The sequence below is a fragment of the Schistocerca cancellata genome, chromosome 2 (assembly GCF_023864275.1).
Source record: "Schistocerca cancellata isolate TAMUIC-IGC-003103 chromosome 2, iqSchCanc2.1, whole genome shotgun sequence".
Taxonomy (NCBI): domain Eukaryota; kingdom Metazoa; phylum Arthropoda; class Insecta; order Orthoptera; family Acrididae; genus Schistocerca; species Schistocerca cancellata.
In genome coordinates, this window is record NC_064627.1 from 1,055,182,724 (window position 1) to 1,055,202,577 (window position 19,854).

Genomic DNA, 19,854 nt, shown 5'->3' on the forward strand with positions numbered 1-19,854 from the left:
AAAAAGAAGTAAAGAAGCAGTTTCAGTCTCACATGTCTAGGGGAAAAAGTTTTAGGTCCTGTGATATGCAGTATCAAAGTTTTCCTGACGGCACCAGTCGCTCTTAATTCAGATGCGAGTCCTACAATTTACTTTCACAGCCATGTGTAATGTAACTTACAGTTTCTTTTTCTCTCCTCACCAGTACATAGAAAAAGTGTGTGCCATATTTACAAATCCAAAACCAGCAGTGACTTGCTCTGTTTAATTAAAGTTTTGCAACATTTGTTGCAGAATCAGAAGAAAATGCTGCGCCAAATTTCACTCGTGGTGCTCGTAACTACTCGACGCTGCAACCGCAACCGACAAACAAGCGTTCAGTGGCCACGGAGACGGAAGCCGAGCATTACTCTGACGAGGATGCGCCACTTGCCTCTCCCAGGAGTGACTGGGTGAGGGTCAAAACAAACATGGGGCAGACGTAGAAAGAGGTGTAAGTGGTTGTATGTCACTACACTAACACCACTAACATTAAACAGTTGTGGTGGGTGTGTAATGTGGTGCAGGGGCTGCAGCAGATAAACTGTGTCGTCACCACTTGCGTGAAAAGCTGTGCTTGTCTGCAGTATGTTTTTGTTTTTATTGTGTCATACTTTGCTTTCTGTCAGCATTAATCTCAGTATTTACAAAACTACAAGCTGGAGCTTCAGAAACAACAGCAACATTTAATAGTAGAGCTACATTTTCTGTACACTATGTTCACAATAAATGCTACAATATGAAAAATTGCATTTTTTAACAGTTACAAGAACCATTAATATTAATGTTAGATTTTGTGCTATTCATTTACATATTTGTTACAGAATTGCATTTTTGAGGCTGGGTTAATACAGGTTGTTTCTTTTTAATAACAAAATACACTAGAGAATAACTGCACAAACTGGCCGCAATTAATGAAATCCACTCAATTTTTGTGCAATGGATATCTGTTTCCAAAATGAACCATGACCTCAAAACAATGTACTGCAGGCCATCAGTAATGGGAATCACTGAGCCATTATGTGAAATGGTGATCAATGTAAGATTGCTTACTACTTACAGCAATCAATTTATGATCTGTTATCTTCTCCTTTACTTCTGCTAGAATTCATGGCTTCATTTGCCTTTATTACCTCTTGAAATCATTTCCTGGCTCTGGAGATCTACAGCATGCATCTTCAGATTTATTAGAATTTGAATATGCTGGAATACTTGATTATGAGGTGTACTTTAGAGTAGTATACATTTAATGTAGTTTTGCGTTGATCGCCTGTTCCATCAATTTTTGGTCGAATGTTTTGTATATTATGAATGAAAACAAGTGACACTGGTATAATATTGTACAATATTTCTTATGTATTTTATAAACAGGTTTGCAGGTGTTATGTCATATTCAGGTACAAAGATATATGTGTGTGGCTTTGAAATTTTTCTAGGTTCAAAGATTTAAAACTAGTTCATTTTCAGTTTTAAAGTAGTTCATTTTCAGAGATCTTGGTTGGATTCTAATGGTAACTAGTGTTAATTTTTGATTTAGGACTCAAATGAGGAATTAGTTTGACCTTAAATCAAATATTAACAATTGTTATCTTTGGAAACTAACTGAGATACTAGATGCACAACTTCAAAATCTTTGGTCCTACAGAAGTTTCACAGCCACATGTGTTTTTACAGGAATGGCAGAGAAACTCCCCTTCAAGACTTTCAGAATAAACTTTTCTTTGGATGATACTGAATTGTGAAATAGAATGAATTTTCTCTCACCAATCCTCAGAAACTAGTTTTGTTTACTAAAGAACTTCCCAAGGGATCACTACTGAATACATGTATGTTATCCTTAACTATCAGAGAATGGAAACAATAGTTTCCAATAAACATTTGAATTTTGTAAAATATATAATTCACCCTTATCCACCTATACTTACCTGCCATTAAAATTTGCCTTAGGGCCCATCCCCCCTCTCCCTCCCCCAACCCCCTGTAGTGGAATAGCAGGTATAAAGTCACCAGTTCCAGTACAGTTATCAGTTCCTTTCAGACTGAGATCATAATCCCCAAACAATTCTTCATTCCATACTCCTTCTGCCCCCCACACCCCACACCCTCCTTCACCTACCCCCAGACAAGGCATTGTTAACAAGGTATGCATGCCCGTGCCATCACCTGTCATTTCTTGTTCTTGTGAGCTAGTGTGTAGTCTCTTTACTAAAAATGCACAGTTTTTTCATAGCATAATTGCTGGCGCCGTCTACTTTACAACAGAGGTACATGTTTAAACGTGTTAAGGAGGTTCTGGCAATCTGTAAATTATTTAGCAGTATAGGAGGCCTCAACGATACAGATATCTGTACCATAGGTGCAACTGCAATGGAGGGGTATCTGTTGACAGGCCAGACAAATGTGTAGTTCCTGAAGAGACGCAGCAGCCTTTTCAGCAGTTGCAAGGGCAACAATCTGGATAATCAACTGATCTGTTCTTGTAACATCAACCAAAACAGTCTGCTGTGCTGGTACTGCTACTGCAAACGAATGACTGCAAGGGGAAACTATAGCTGTAATTCTTCCCGAGGGCATACAGCTTTACTGTATGGTTAAATTAGATGATGGCATCCTCTCGGGGTAAAACGTTCTGGAAGTAAAATAGTCCCCTGTTCAGATCTCCGGGTGGAGACTACTCAGGTAGACGTCGTTATCAGGTGAAACAAAACTGCCGTTCTATGGATCAGGGCATGAGATATAGTGGGAATTCGTGAAGTTCAGTGGCAGGACGAACAGGACTTTTGGTCAGGTGAGTATGGTGTTATAAATACAAAATCAAATAGTGAATGCATTATTGTAGCCAAAATACATGAAGCCCACATCTACCACAGCAGTACAAGTTTATATGGCAACTAGCTCAGCTATTGAAGAGACTGCAGAAATGTCTAATGAGATAAAACAAATTATTCAGATAGTTAAAGGAGATGAAAATTTAATTGTGATGGGAGAGTTGAATTTGGAAGTAGGAAAATGAAGAGAACAAAAAAGAGTAGGTGAATATGGACTTTGGGAATGGAATTAAAGAGGAAGCCACCTGGTAGAATTTTGCACAAGGCATAATTTGATCATCCCCAACACTTCGTTTAAGAATCGTAAAAGAAGGTTGGTTATGTGGAAGAGATCCAGAGACACTGGAAGATTTCAGATTGATTATTTAATAGTAAGGCAGAGATTTCATAACCAAATTTTTAATTGTAAGACATTTCAAGGGGAAGATGTGGACTCTGACAAAAATTTACTGGTTAAAAACTCTCTATTAAAAGTGAAGAAATTGGAAAAAGGTAAGAAATTAATGAAATGGGACCAGAGGTTGCTGAGAGTTTAAGGGAGTGTTAGGTAATGGTTGACTAGTGCTACTAGCAATACAGAAGAAGACAAATGGGTAGCTTTAAGAAATGAAATAGTGAAGACAGCAGACGATCAAATAGGTAAAACGACAAGGTGTTGTAGAGATCCTTGGATAACATGAGAGATGTTGAATTTTAATGATGAAAGGAGAAAATATTAAAATGCAATAAATGAAGCAAGTGAAAGGGAATGTCTAAAAAAATGAGATTGACAGGAAGTGCAAAATGGCTAAGCAGGAATGGTTAGAGGATGAATGTAAGGATTTAAAAACATATTTCGCCATGGGGAAAGACAGATGCTGCATACAGGAAAAATAAAGAGGTCTTTGGGAAAAAGGGAAGCAGCTGGATGAATATAAACAACACAGATGGAAAACGTGTACTACGCAAAGAAGGGAAAGCTGCAGGTGGAAGGAGTATATAGAGAATCCATCCAAGGGAGATAAACTTGAATGCAATATTATAGAAAGGGAAGTGGATATATTTGGAGATAAGATGGGAGAGGTGATGTTGCAAGAATAATTTGACAGAGATCTGAAAGAGCTGAGTCGAAACAAGGCCCCAGTGGATGATATTCCGTTAGAACTACTAACAGCATTGGGAGAGCCAGCCATGACAATACTCTTCCATCTGGTGAGCAAGATGTATGAAATAGGTGAAATACCCCCAAACTTAAAAAAGAATGTAATAATTTCATTTCCAAAGAAAGCATGTGCTGACAGGTGTGAATATTACCGAACTATCAGTTTAATAAATCACGGTTGCACAATACTAATGTGAATTCTTTACAGAAGAACAAAAAAAAAAACTGCTAGAAGCTGCCTTTGGGAAAGATATGTTTGGATTCCAGAAAAATACAGGAACATGCTAGGCAGTATTGAACCTACATTACCAGATAGGTTAAGATAATGTGAATGGTTATTTACAACTGGTATAGAAATCAACAGCAGTTATAAGAGTCATAGGACGTGAAAGGGAAACAGCGGTTGAGGTCTGGGTGAGATAGGGTTGTAGTTTATCGCCAATGTTAATCAGTCTGTACATTGAGCAAGCAGTACAGGAAACAAAAGGAAAATTTGGAGTTGGGATTAAAGTCCAGGGAGAAGAAATAAAAACTTTGAGGTTGGCTGATGACATTGTAATTCTGTCAGAGACATCAAAGGACTTGGAACAGCGGTTTAACGGAGTGGTCAGTGTCTTGAAAGGAGGATATAAGATGAACATCAACAAAAGCAAAACAAGGATAATTGAATGTAGCTGAATTAAATCAGATGATGCTAAGGAAATTAGATTAGGAAATGAGACACTTAAAGTAGTTGATGAGTTTTGCTGTCTGGGTAGCAAACTAACAGATGATGGCTAAAGTTGAGCGGATGTAAAATGTAGACAGGCAATGCCATTTCTGAAGAAGAGAAATATGTCAACAATGAATATAGGTGTAAGTATAAGAAAGTCTTTTCTGAAGTATTTGTCTGGAGTGGATCTGTGTATGGAATTGAATCATGGACGACAAACAGTTTAGACAAAAAAGAACAGAAGCTTTCAAAATGGGGTGCTACAGAAGAATGTTGAAGATTAGATGGATAGAGCACAACAGCCTTGCCGCAGTGGTGACACCAGTTTCCGTCAGATCACCGAAATTAAGCGCTGTTGGGTTTGGCTAGTACTTGGATGGGTCACCGTCTGGGGCTGCTAAGTGCTGTTGGCAAATGGGTTGCACTCAGCCCTTGTGAGGTCAGTTGAGGAGCTACTTGATTGAAAAGTAGTGGCACAGGTCACGAAAGCCGACAACGGCCAGGAGAACAATGTGCTGACCACATACCTCTCCATATCCAGTGACACGTAAGGACTGAAGGTGACACGGCAGCCAGTCAGTACCGTTGGGCCTTAAAGGCCTGTTCAGAAGGTGTTAGTTAGTTAGGTGGCTAGATCACATAACTAATGAGTAGGTACTGAATATAACTGGGGAAACAAGAAATTTGTTGCACAAGTTGACCAAAAGAAGGGATTGGTTTACAGGACACAGTCTGAGACATCAAGAGATAACCGTACTGGAGGGAAATGAGAGGTGTAAAAGTTATAGAGGTAGACCAACAGAATAGATATCTCCGTGCAACTACACTGTGCCAGCTAAAAGTTCATTGTCAGGACTACAATTCGGCAGACAGACTAGGGTGCTGAGGAGTTGTGTCTGTCTGGGTGCTCAGAGGGAATCACTGGGTGTGAGGCGTAGAATGGGGGGGGATCCATAAGTTACGAATGTGACTCACAGGCACTAGAGCTCATTAGTTCCTGTGACACAAGATGAGGATGATGCGGAGGAGTGGATTGGGAGGGTGTGACAGGACAGAGGAAGGGGAGACTGCTGGGTAGAGGGTGTGAGTTAGTGGAGATGGGGCCAGGATTATGGGAACGAAGAATGTGTTGCAAGGATAACTCCCATCTGTGTAGTTCAGGGAAGTTGGTGCTATGGAGGAAGGATTGAAGCAGCCATTGAACTCCAGCATATTGTGTTCAGCAGCATGTTCCATCACTGGCTGGTCAATCTGTGGCCACTGGTTACTGGTGACCAGTCATTCCGGTCTACACGTGATTGGTGGTCATACACACACGCAGTATTCTGCCACCACCCCCCATACAAGACATCCTGATTGTCACTGTGCCACTGAAAAAAAATTGTGACCTTTATTTAAATTACAGTTTTCCTAAGATTAAACAACAGAATTTCAGTGTTACTGAGTCCCTATCTAAAGTTTTATTAATTAAAATCATTTTACAAATAATTGCTGTCATTTCTTTGGAAACACTGTTTGTGCCTTTTCAGCTTGTGTGACAACATTTTCTGTCTACTCTAAGTGAGCATACAGGGCATCTTCCGAATACAAGAAGCAATACTGGTTTCTCTTATGTAAACACTCTCCGACATTTGAAATAAAAGAATTGTAAGGCTAAAATATTTTGATCTTGTATTTCCTTTCTTTCCTGCTTATAAATTCATTCCAGCTCCGTTCTGTCCATAGTCTCGGCCTTCTCGGTACTGACCACATCCTGAAACACACTACTCACCTCAATATTGTGACCAGTTGTTTTTGCATCTACACTGATAGTATTGTACATGTTGCCTGTTGCCTCCACAGGCTCCTCGATGATATCTGCCACATTTCCATGAACATCTGAAATGCTTTGGTTTTCCCTGTTTGTACCACAACTCTTCATTGTAGCTTGTACTGATTTTCTTTCCTGTGTGACATGCATTGGATGTTACACCTTCACTTTTATCCTTCTCCTTCAAACCTATCATTCAAATTTTACTTTTAAGGTATTCAACTGTCTGATCTCCTCCTATCAAAATGTTGACAGAGTCACCGATATAGCGCAAAGATTGTGGCAGGGTTCTTGACATGTAGTTTAGTTTCTCCTTTCCTGTTACTCTCCCACCTGCTAATGTAATTTATCCAACTTGTTTCTGCAAACAGTTTAGTTGATTCCTTGGAGTACAATTCATCCAACTTTTTCATTATCTCAAATGCCATTGACCTTTCCCAGTTTCTGTTGTCCTCTCCATCAAACATCGGTACCTCAATGTCAGCCTTGCCCAATTTTACAAATCACTACTTTATTGAATAACGATCTTCTTTTTAATTAACAACCGCACTCTGCTATCACACCAAGAATTTATTATAAATAAGATAATTACATCGATCTTTACACAGTGAACACACTCGCAGAACTAATGTGCTGACCTCTATCCCGTTCCTTGACAAATGATCATTCCCAGTAGATGGTCCTGTCTTCCAACACTAAATTATACTTATGAATGATTTGTTACTTTGGAATTGCCCGAGTGAGTGAAGGTATTCGTAAGGTTGGTTGGTGTCTTTCCATTTTCACCTGTGAAACAATCACTGTCATTTATAACACGCAGTCAGCTGATTCTGTCAATGTGTCATTTTCATGTTTTGCTCCTATCATTGTAATTGTATAATTTTGTCATGTATGGAAGTCTAAAACTGTATCTCTGTCATTTAGATATATAATTGCTGTTATAGAAGACTCAAGTGAGAACGACATTCCATATGTGTCGATGATTTAAAGTAACATTGCTGCAGTAGGGCATCCATGCATAAACATAAAAACTCATTATATCTCACAGAACATTACTTTACACGGGTTGGTTCAACACTATTCGCCAACTACAATGCATACTACCATCTGCAACACTTCATCTCACTCCACAAAGTGGCAGCATTCCTAAATACTGTTAACAGAGCAGTCCAGCTACCACTCTCAGAAATTAAACTCGAGCAAGGAATGGAAACAATGAAACAAACAGTCATTGAAAATAACCAGAGCTGCTCGTCAGGGGACATATTGAAACACTGAACAACGGTGAGAGACTCGCAGCATAAAAAATACATAGAGAATAACATAACCCACACATTCCCATTCCCCATCAAGATTTCATATCAAAGTGTCATTGCCTTTAAATGCATAGTCGTGAACATATCTTTCGCATCACTAACAGGATTGGCCAGCAATTACCTCATAGCGGCAAGACAAGAAACCCACTACACCATAGGGGTGTGTACAAAATGTAATGATTGTACTGTTTGTTTCTACATACCGCAGGCAGGTAGAACACTATCACTAAAAAACACAAAATATGACACGTTAGAAGTAGTGATCCACCTGCAAGGAACAAAATACTCTGTTAATAAGACAAGTATCAATATTCTACATATCCATCCCAAAGTCAAATGTTCTAAATATAAAAACGCCAAAGCAAACAATCCAAGGCCATCATATTTGATAACATTTGCAAATGCAGTACTATTGTCTCCTTTACTAACAGTAGCCTACATTATTAACCTTGTTGGTCGTGGACATCCCCCCCCCCCCACTCACTCGCGCGCATGCACATTGCCATCTTTGCTTATTTATGTGTATAAAAGTATGTGCATGTTACATAAACTTGACAGTGAAAGAAACTGTTACCACTGGAAACCTTTACATTCACATTTCCATTCATCTTTACAACCAAAGACCTACACTGTATTTTGAGACTTTCACCAATATAATCTACCTGAAGATGAACATTTAAAACACTGAAATTTGTTTATAGTATATTTACCTTTTTCTCCCAAAAAGGTCAGATGAGGTTCAAAGAAGCAGTTGTGCAAAAACTAATGTATTTGAGAGGTGAACAACAACAACAACAATAACATGCTACTTTTATTGGCACAGTTTTCTGTTCATGTAATGAAACATAAAGACTTGTTTTAAATGATGCATAGTACTATTTATATTAATTGAAATATTATTACTGAACTAGAGGTTTTTTACACGTTATCTTTTGTCTTCAAGCTGAAATTTTTGTAACAGTTTGCTCAGATAATACAGTCCTCTTTCATTTACATCCCTTTTCTTCAGCCAAAGGAAGAGCAGAAATCAGCTGAGAACGAGGTGCCAGCAGAGGTGACACAGAAGGAGTGTGCTGAAGACCAGAGGCAGGATGTCTCTTGTGAAGCTGGAATCCCCCCACCCCCACCCCTGCCGAGTGCAGATGTCCAGCCGCCTACAGTCGTCACGGAGTCGTGTGTGTGACAGGAGGAGGACTTTGTTTTTCCTCACGTCACACTGCTGGCATCGTTTCCCTGTTTCACATTGAACATCAGTTTCTATAAGCAGAAGACACTTGTACAATCTGCTTCGAGGCTGCTGTGAGGACTTTTATGTGAGCCTGAAATTGCTCTGTTAAACAGGGAAACAAACCATTACACCTAAACCGTTACTCATCGTCGGTTATCGTGTTCTAGGCTTCTCATTATGCGGCATATTTGCTTTAATGGCAGTTACCTCACTGAATTCCAAAGTACAACTATCATGAAGTTCTATTTTAGATGCCTCTCAAAAGTAATACTGAATGCATATCATGATGTATTTTCAAGTGTAATATTCCTATTGCACAGTTGTTTATATTTCAAGATCTGTATATGATGTAGTGCAGTTACAGAATTTTGTAAGTATGAAAATGATACAAAGTAAACATTTAGTTTGGAATACAGAGGAGATTCTTTAACAATGTTTCAAGTCATTATAGAGATGCTACTTGAATATGGATCATATTCCACAGTTTGTTTTGATATTTGTACTGCAGAGAAAAAGCTCTTCAGCTAATACATTAAGATCAGATTAATTGTGGCTTTCTAAAATTTATTCATTTTTTTTAAAACCATGTCAGCCATTTGTAAATTGAAGCAGAAAATCAAGTTAGAGGCAACCACCATGGTTGCTAAAATGTTAGCAGTTGAGCTGGTGACTTACTTAAAGTGATTTGTTGGTGCAGTTTATGGATGGCTGGTTTACATGTTCTGAAATTAGCAGAGTGTTTGGAGATACTTGCACCAATATTGATGCACTTCATCCATAAAAAAATTAGTTCAGACAATAATTATTACTTTCATTTTGTTAACTTTTTAATCAATTTATAACATACTGGTGGAATGCCGAAGTTTTTCTGTAGATTTTATGAACAATGCAGACAAATGTGACTTAGTCAAGTAACTGAAACCATAACCACCTATCAGAAACTGATGCAACAGTTGTGTACTGGAATTTTCAACTATCTGTTATTGTGATTAAGTTATCCTTGGGAGGGGGGGGGGGGGTGAGAGAGCAAGTGGGAGAAAGAGAAAGATTAAAATTCAGAAATGTGGATTGAAAAAAAAAAAAATAGGAAGATAATGTAAGTGATGGCAGCTAACCGAAGATGTATCGAAATTAACCAAATGCTGTTGCATTTGTATTTCTGTAATAGGAATTTGTTTATGGTGCCAGGTATTTGTAATGAGGACATTAATGTATCTTTCTTAGAATTTTTTTGTGTTAAAGATTTTTATTTTTGCAATAAGAGGCATATGTTTTGTTTTACATGCATGTAGCAAGAAATGTAATTTATTGTCGATTACAAGTTTTGTCAATGTCAATAAACAGAAACTTTATTTCCTAGTATCGTATACCTCATATTATCAAAAATTTCAGAAATTTTCATGGAAAGTGTGTTAATATTTCTCAGCATTCAAATAAAATACTGATTATTTGTTTTACATGTTTGAAATACTTGGTGTGGTTTACATATTTATATTATCAGTTGCACTTAAATTGTCATGGGTGAAATTACACATATTTAAAAAGAACTCCTTGACTAAAGTAATGTAGCTTAAGACAGGAAATCAGCTCTCCCACATTAAAAGAAAAGAAAAGAAAAGAAAGACAAAACCAACAACATACTTTGGTCTACACAAACTCTGCATTCCCCCATGCCGCCTCCCAAGGAGGAGGGTGATACAAGCTTTGAAGAAAAGTAATTAATACCACCTCTCCTAGCCCTCAGCCCCATTCTTCTTATCCTCCTGATCCATATTCTTTTATCTCCACGTCTTGTGCACAAGATCTGATAACTCATTATTTTCTTCCACTTGGTACTGTACTCCAGTTTCACATCAATATAAGTAGTTCTGTTGTCCAACAATTTTTCTGCATTTATGTTGAAACAAGTACACATTCATTTATAATTTAAAATGGCATATGATCATAAGACATTTCACAGAATTTAACTGTAATGTCTATTATGTAAAACACAACACAGTATTACACATGTGCATCAGAAACACCATTCTCCCCTACCTTTTCATGGGGCTCTGAATGTGACAGTTACTTTGTAAGTTCTACATAGCCAAGCAAGATAATGAGTTCTTTTGTTTTGCAAATGAATATCCCTTCCTTGTGAGAAAGAGAGGAAAAAAAGGAAACAAAATTTGTGGGAATAGCAAAAATGAAGGATGAGTCACAATTGAGAGAATAGATGGGAAAGGGGAGGCTCATGACAGTAGGCTTAAAATGTTTTTCAGTGGTCTTCAGTGGTCTTTTGGTTGGATAATTGTACATTGGTGGCAAATAAATTATGTAGCAATTCCTGAACGATATCTTTCAACCTTTCAGTGTGTCATATCCTTTAATTCACAACTCTTGAAAAATGAAATTGAATACTAGGAGATTGACGTTTTCTGTCCCTGTTTTTATGACATTAAATTTTTTGTACACACTTATTGTTTTTCTTTGCTTGGTCATGAAACTCAACATTTTGTGCCATTTAGACCTTTAAAGTGAACAGGTAGTATGTTTGCATCAGAGACATATTTATTTCTCCCCAGTTTGTGTAGAGAAGTGTGTAATTTATTGTTGATTCTGAAATAGTGAACACTTCTGGCAAATGAAACCTGTAATGAAACAACATGTTTGTTGTCATTAGTCATTCTGGAAACACGACACTGGCAAATCTGTGCTCATGAACTTCACGGTGTACAGTAGAGATATCTAAGCTGCCCTCTTTTCTTATCCTAACAATCTGGTATGGTTCATGTCATCGACAAAACTCATGTTTCACTTACTGGAGCACAGTTGGCCAAAATTTTCTATAATTATTCTGTGTATTATTGTGTTGTGATGAGATGTTGGGCATAGTTGGCCGAATGATGTAAATATTTGTAAATAAATGTAAAAAGACATGTAATTAATTTGCTGCTGATATCAGTTAGGAATTACTGATTTATTTCTTAGTGTGAGCTATACATTTTGCGTTCCATGGTGATTGCATCCAAAGTATTATACAACTAGTATCAGCTTGTGATATACGTTATTTGCCTCTCGGTTTTTGGTATAATTAGATGAGACATGCTCATATGCCATCAAATTGCATCACCTAATTAATTGATGTATCAGTCTCCCATCACACTCTTGCATACAATTTTGGCACTTGATGCTGCAATCGTCTTATGACATGTAACATTCCAAGCCAGTTGCACATAAATGTAAAATGTCAGAGAAAAAATTTATTTTTTTTAGAACACTACTTATCCTTATCATCTCATTGACTTGCAGCAGATAATTTAACATTGTGCTACTTCCAGCAGCGTGATTACCACTGGCCGTTTGTTCCACAACAATATTAGTCCTCATATTTCATAGGCATACTGCAATATCCCTTGTCTCTATCTTTAAAGTGTTTTGTGGACTGTGTCTACACCATCTTTTATTTCATATTTTATCTGTGTCTTACAATGCACACTATTTAAAACACATTATATGGTTTTGCTTTCTAATTAACACAGTTCTTTCATTTTTGCCCAAGCATCTGTTTCCACAGTCATCAACCAGCTGTTTGAGACATTGATATTATTACGTTAGTTCTTAGCTTACTAGTGAAGAGAAATTTACTATTTTGTAAACTGTTCATTCAGTAACTCGTGCTTTTCTTTATTTTTTGCAGTCAAAGTGGAAATGTAATGTGCAGGCTTTTAGCTGTTGTCTTCCTTTGCTCTTTTACACCTTTATGGCTCTATCTTTCACTATTAATACCTCCTATGTCAGCTGATGGTAATTTGCCAGATGTCAGTGCTCTGCAGGAAAGTTTAAATCTTCACTCGTAACCATAATGTGACTTTTGATAGCATAAAAACTGAATATTGCATTGCTGATATACCTCTTTGTTGTATTTAGCCCATATTTATTTCAGTATGAGGTACTTTGTTTTGATAGTAAAGCTGTTGTAAGAAAGTAGTACACAGGTGTGTTTCTAGCACAGATATTACTGTTAATCCTAGCCAGTTAGAGGCAACTACAGAACCATCTCTGACAACAATTACTAAATGAAACTGGTTGATCAGGAGCTATGGTATTATTTTAGTCTTGATCTGTTCGAAACTTTCTGTAACATTCTTGCAGTAGTGCATAAATACAGACATTTGGTATCTGAGACACAATTTTTTCACCCTTTGCATAGTACTGTTTTCTATTCCTTTCCCGTTTTGCTTTCTGTGTGTATTATAATGCTGGCTGATTAACAGCGTCTTCTGTAGACACAAAATAAAGCTTTTGAGACTGTAGTTGTATAAATTGATGATTCTCTTAATCATTCCAAAAATGATTTGCCTATATTTATATTTGTAAAACAGATTTTCCATGTATTATTGTACATCATATTAGGTATTTGGCAACTATTTTACTATAAATTGCTGTGAACTGAAGAATAAGACATTAAACATTTTACCGAGCAATGCAATGAGAAATAAAATGCCGATGGGACAACTGGAAAGAACCATGTCCAGCTGTCATTTCTTTGGTTTCTTCACAATTTTACTAAATCACTACAAGAAAATGTCATAACTTCTAACACTATGTCAAAACAGGCCTTGTAAGGAATCTCTAATCAGTGTGCTGTTGATAGTTAGAAAACACAATCACAGCAAACCTCACCATTTTCTGATGCAAATCATTGCTGTTACTTTTCAAATACATCAGTCTTTCAAACAGCGTTTCTTCTTGCCTATGGTTCCAAAGTCTTGAACACTGTTTAGAAAACATCATCCAAGGAAGAGAGATTTCTCATGTGTATCATTTTAGCATCCTTTGTAATTTAAGAAATGCATCTTAGCATCAGAATCATTCTAATATTTTGTTTTAAGTTGTGACATAAGCAGTACATTCTATCACAGTGAAAGGTTTGTAACCAGTTGTGGATTCTGTGTGAAAAAATGGGCAGTTGTCGTAGGTATACTTGTAACTGATACATGTATTTTTCATTTATAAAAATAAAATGTAAATACCGTGTAATTTTTTGTTAAAGAGCCACTTCTGGTTATTATTCCCACTGGTGTTAAAAAAAAAAGAAAAGAAGAAAAATATTCTCTTTCTTGTCACCACCGCAAATTAAACCTTTGCATTGTATGGATCTTCTGATTATTTGTCACTAGACCTGAATTGTTTTCCTGGTGTTTTTCCCACACACATTGCACCTATGGCATCATGTACTTCTTTAGCATGTTCCTGTGCTGTTTTAGTGAGCTACTGCGTATTTTCTTCACTTTACGCAAACCTATTTCTCTGCTACAAATTTAATTGCTTTGTCGTCTCGTTTCCTTGTAATACCGTGTAATTGTTGAGGGTTCCTGAAGATCACACTTTTCTGTGAATCTATGTTTGCACATTAGTAATTGGCATTTACCACCCATACCCTTCTGCCCTTTTTCCTGCAGTAGATAGTATTTGACATCAACTGAAGTGTAACAGCGTGCTGGACAGTTCTCCCCCTTCCTGTGTTTTCAGAATTCATTCCCGAGCCAGTAAAGGCCCAAGCGACACAAGCTGCTGCTTGTGGGTTCAAGCTGAGAGGACTGCCAGTGGCACCACAGCTTTTAAGAATCTTACACAGGACATACTGCAGTTAGTATTGAAAACTGACATGGGTGAAAGTGTAGGAGGGAAAAGGGGCACCAAATGATAAGTTGCTTGTGTGGAAAAATGTTCTTGAACCGGTCCTATTCATTCTATTACCGAAACTGCAAACACCCATTGCTGGCAGCTTAATACAACTGCACAATTTTAATATGTCAAGCCAGCATTGCTTACAATCTATCATTTTTTAAATTTATATTGGGTACTGTTTTAAGTTTTCATTGTTTGCAAAGTGACTGTCCCTTCGCAGATGACAAAGCACGTTCAACACCGTCGGTTGAACAGAAGAGGACAATTGAACACTATAAATTAGAAAGGGTCTAAGTGCAAAAAATAAAGACCCGATAAAGGTCGATAAACATATTTTATTTCAATAGAAGATTAGTCAACAGAAAATGGAATATATTTTATGACAGACATTTTGTATGAATGTGTTATGAAAGAAAATAATCAAGAAAATTCACTGTTCCACTAGAAAAATATATTTGAAAAGGGGTATATGTACCATTTTGACTAACACATACAAAGGCCTTATCCCCAAACACCCTTGAAATCATTGTCCATATTTACAGCAACATAAGGATGTTTTGCCCTACTAGATGTTATTAATGTTTCCGGATCGTGTGGTGCAGACATCTTAATGACACGCTTCCTCTTCTCAATTATAGCAAAGTCATGGTTGCAAGACAGAAACAAAAGACTGTTATCAACAAACTTATGACTGATTTTATTCAAGCAACCTTTTGCAGATGAGTAATAACCATCATCTTACTTTGTTTTGTATGCTACAATTATCAGTCCAAATTACAGGCTTTCTCTTGTTGGAGGTAAGAAGGGAAATAGCTTTCAAAGACACATGTATGCATTTTCAGTGTCACAAAGATGAACGCACCATGTTCAGTATCACAAACATGAACACAAATATTGAAACAGGACAGTTGACAGTAGCAGAGCATCTCAGAATGTGTCAATAAAGGGATATAAAATACCTTCTGTAAATTGGCTGTGATCACATGTGTACCAGTACTAGGTGTATGTGACAAAATTCTATCTTCATGTAATGCAGACATTCCCTTTTCTGGTGACACTCAAGGGCTGCTTTGTGTTTGGTGTTGCTTTGGTCCCACTTAAAATTTGGCATGCAGTAAGTCACAAGTACTAAAAGTATCCAATCTGATCTGTCCAAATGTCGAATTAGGAAAATTCTTGAATGTGTGAGCATATTATCGTAATTTTCATACCTGAGTATTGGACAGTAAAATATTTAAATAGCCTCGAGTCATTCAAATCTGGACTTAATCACTGATTGCTCTCTATTTTAATGATTTTTCTTTTACAGGAAAAGATTCGATGTGTTCACATATTTGCTTCCTCACTTCCTGTGAGTACATTTTTGGTGCACTGTGTTGTCCCCTGTTATCAACATAAACATATTCTCCTTTTTCTCTTGCAAGACTTAGATATGTTTGTGAGGCAGGAAAAAAGAAATTACGATGGACTTGTACATGACTACCGTTACCATCTGGAACAGTGTAGTAGCCTGTAGTTCGTAGGAGATTTTCTGCAGGACATCATCATATTTTCCATGCCATCTTCTCTTTACAACACCTAGCTGCGTATGACCAAGAAGAAATGTTTTTTGTTGCTCCAATGTGCTGTAAAAATCCAAAAACAATTGTTGGTTAAATTCAGCTGACAAAGCATGACATTCTTCGTTACACTTGTAGTAGTGGTAGTAATATTGTTGTTCTTATCTGATTGCAAGATTGAAAATACAGATGTAGGTTATGATAGGAGTATAAATATAACTTTCACTTACATGAGCTTTTGAAGGCTGTTTTGCTGGCCTATCTTTCTGTCTGCAGTTTTTGTAGGTTTGTCCACTGTTCCGTAGTCTCTTCCTTTCCCTGGAAACACTTTCAGAGCATCTCTTTCTCCTTTTTAGAAAGTTAACATCACCACTGGAAGACATTTTGTACTACATGCAGTAAACACAGTGCTACCAGCTGGTGAGAACAAGCAGGGATTGGACCCTTACTTGCTAACGTACCACTGGAGATACAGCACCTGCCATATTATGAGGACATTAAAAACTATACAAAAAACATTGAAGCCATAAACCCTTTATAAAAGTATTCTGCATGAAACATTGATCTTTTTAAACCACCTAACTTGCATTTGCTTGCTTTGACACATAGACCCTTTCTATTCAATTGTCGATTGTTGAAATTGATTCCAAACCAAAGAAAACTGTACCATTAAGTGTAATGACATTTTTGTTAAGTGGATTACAATGTAAATTGCAAATATAGCAGTTTTTTAAAATATTGATTCTTCTGTAATTACATACACCTTTAATTTTTTATATGCAGTTATGTAAGGCTGTATTTTCGAAACAGTTGTCAGTTTAAGTGTAACTCCATCAAGAATACTGTCATATGTCATTAGCAGATCTATTTAGCCATCTGGAAACTAATTTGTTAAACTAACCAGTGACATAACTTCCTGCCAGATCTTTGTCTCCACTTAGGACCATTACTTTCACAAAGCAATTTCATGTTCATATTATACAGTGTTGTATAGAAAAATATTAAAAGATAAGTGTGTAATTTTCAGAAAACATCAACATGAATATGCTTGCTTACAGAGGAAGATGTGTACATTGAAAACTAAATGTGTGTAATTTCATCAGAAATACCATTCATTGAAACATTTAATCAAAAGAACATTTTAATGGCGAAGGAAACTCTTTACAACATTACAGTTAGCTACTAATGTGACTTGACTGTTTGAAAGAGTTAAACAGACTAAATGTAGACTCATAGGTTCTATTTATTTTTGCATATGTGATAGAAAAATTTATCTGTTGTTGCTGCAGCTGCTGTGCTGCTACTTTGATTAAAACTGATGTCATGAATGGTACCCATTACTTGGTCTATATTTGTGTATACTGTTTCTCCCTAGAGGCTCGACATGTACAGGGAATTAATGTTAGATCCGTAGAAATAGGAAAATTATCAAATGATGTGTGAGAAAGTGGGAAAAGCAGCTGAAGTGCCACCTTAATAATTATTATTAAAAAGACACTTGCGAGAGTATCTTTGCTTCTGACTGTATGGAGTGGTTATCTATGTCAAAAATTTAAAATTGGTGTGTAATGTAAGATAAATTGTGATTCTGAACATGAGAAAAATGTAACTTGGACTATAAAAGTGTGTTAATTTGCACTATTACCAAACATGAAATGTGCCTTGTGAGTCCTAATAAATAGTTATCAGCTCATGATATGCCTGGTCTTTTTTCAAATCTTCGAAAAGAAATTAAAACTTCTTATGCATGTTTAAAGCAGAAATAATTGGTTTCAGATGAAGTGTGTGCTTACTTGGTCCTGATTGTGGTGTCATTTGTTAAAGAATGCTTATTTTTAGTTTTTTGCAGTTCAATTTGTCCCATTGTTCCTGATCTTGCCCTGACTCCATATCTCCATGTGATATAAGGAAGATGCCTTATGCCCGTTTTATAGGAAATGTTTATACAAATATATCCATAATTAATAATAAATATATGATTACAAATAAACTGTATGTTTCGTGAAATGTTTACTTGTTCTTTATCCACACAGACCATAAGAGTTAATGGGAAAAAGAAAGTAACCATGTGAAGAAGTATTTGTAAACTTGGATGTTTCCGGTTTATGAACTATCATGTCTTTATGTCTTGTATTATACACTCTAAATTTTGTAAATTCAGATTGATCAACTTTTACCTTTATTAAGGGGGCAAACCACATTAGGAGGCTGTTTGACGCAGATTTTTTTTGGATGGGGAGAATTAATTAGAATTTAATCAAATTTTGACATCATTTCATTCCTATTTCGAACAATTAGCCAAAAATAACTAAGTTGTGCTGTGATGCCTGCTGAAAGTCATGAGTATAGTTTTCCAATTGCATGCAGTGTAGCCATTCCGATTTACATCTGAAATCAAAAACTTTTCGATTTTACATTAATAACTTATTTTCTAACAATATGAGCCTCAATACAGGTGAAAAATAATGAAAATTAAAAATTTTGCAAGCATTGGAACAATTTACTTTGATTTTCACGATTTTTTGTCTAATTATGCAAAGAAATATACCCTTAAAATCATGATATCATCTCACAAGTAGGTTCACATAATTCGTAATTTTATAAAGATTTCATAGTGATCGGTTCTATACTTTTTGAGTTGGACTGCATGCAAATGTGAAAAGTCATTTTGAGATAAACATGTTTGAAAAATAAATTCTCGGAAACTAGAAATTCAAAGAAGTTAACAATGATGTAAAATGCTTACCAATTAATCTGCGATTCCAGCACCATATAGTAATCCTTCTTCTTCCTCATAGGCTTTGTTTTGTGCCTGCAGCAGTGCATTCCGAGCTTTCCAATCTTCCGTCAATTCCAATGAACTACAGTGATTCTGCCGGTGCACGTGCTGGTTATCCATTTGTTCGGGTTAACTGGGGCTTCGCATGCCTACTACAATTCCTGTCCCATTCATGACCATCAGAAGGGATGAATTTCTTTCAATGAGTAAGCCCGCTGCTGAATACAATGCCAATTCAACGGCTTTTAGACCAAAGTGCAAGTGTTTAGGAGCTAATTCCAAATAGTAGAATTGAAACTTTCATTCACATTTTGTGTGTGGCCACCTAAACATCTCTCCAGTAATTCATCCCTTGATAAATCTTAATATATTGGAAGAACTTCCTTCGGTACGTTGGGTTGCAATGGGGTAGGGTGCGGCTCATGTTCCATTCCAAGGGCTGCTCATTTCTGCCACTCATACCAGCTGCCATCTCCCTCTGGGCAATACTCATGTCGAGGATTTAATCCGTGGAAATCATATGATAGTATGTCACCATAATTGCTTTTTTCACATATTGCACACTATCTACGTGTCTTCTAATTGCTAGTCCATAATAAGCACTGAGCTTTTTCACTAATGACGCTGTGAGTTTACCTTTTCCAGTCAAGCCTACCTGAGGTATTTCTTAACCCCATCTGTGCTTGAGCCCGTACCCAGTGTGCACTTGGTTCTATGCTCATAAAATCTAAACGAGTGCAAATTTCGCTTTGAAATTTGGACAGTTAAGTTAATGATTTATGCAATAACA

General features: G+C 36.7%; 1 protein-coding gene across 2 annotated transcripts in view; it reads left to right on the forward strand.

Annotated features, from left to right (window-relative positions):
* The window catches only part of LOC126163043 (ubiquitin carboxyl-terminal hydrolase 31), a 352,669-nt gene extending 334,688 nt beyond the window's left edge, over positions 1 to 17,981 (forward strand). Inside the window, exons 11-12 of one of the 2 annotated variants that reach the window (XM_049919926.1) lie at positions 274 to 431; positions 8,835 to 17,981. In XM_049919926.1, coding sequence (XP_049775883.1) covers positions 274 to 431; positions 8,835 to 9,008 — 332 coding nt within the window. In that variant the 3' untranslated portion in view covers positions 9,009 to 17,981. Of the gene's footprint in view, positions 1 to 273; positions 473 to 8,834 lie in introns of both variants that reach the window. The other variant, XM_049919927.1, reaches the window with a different exon arrangement.
* The last annotated feature ends 1,873 nt before the right edge of the window (positions 17,982 to 19,854 follow it).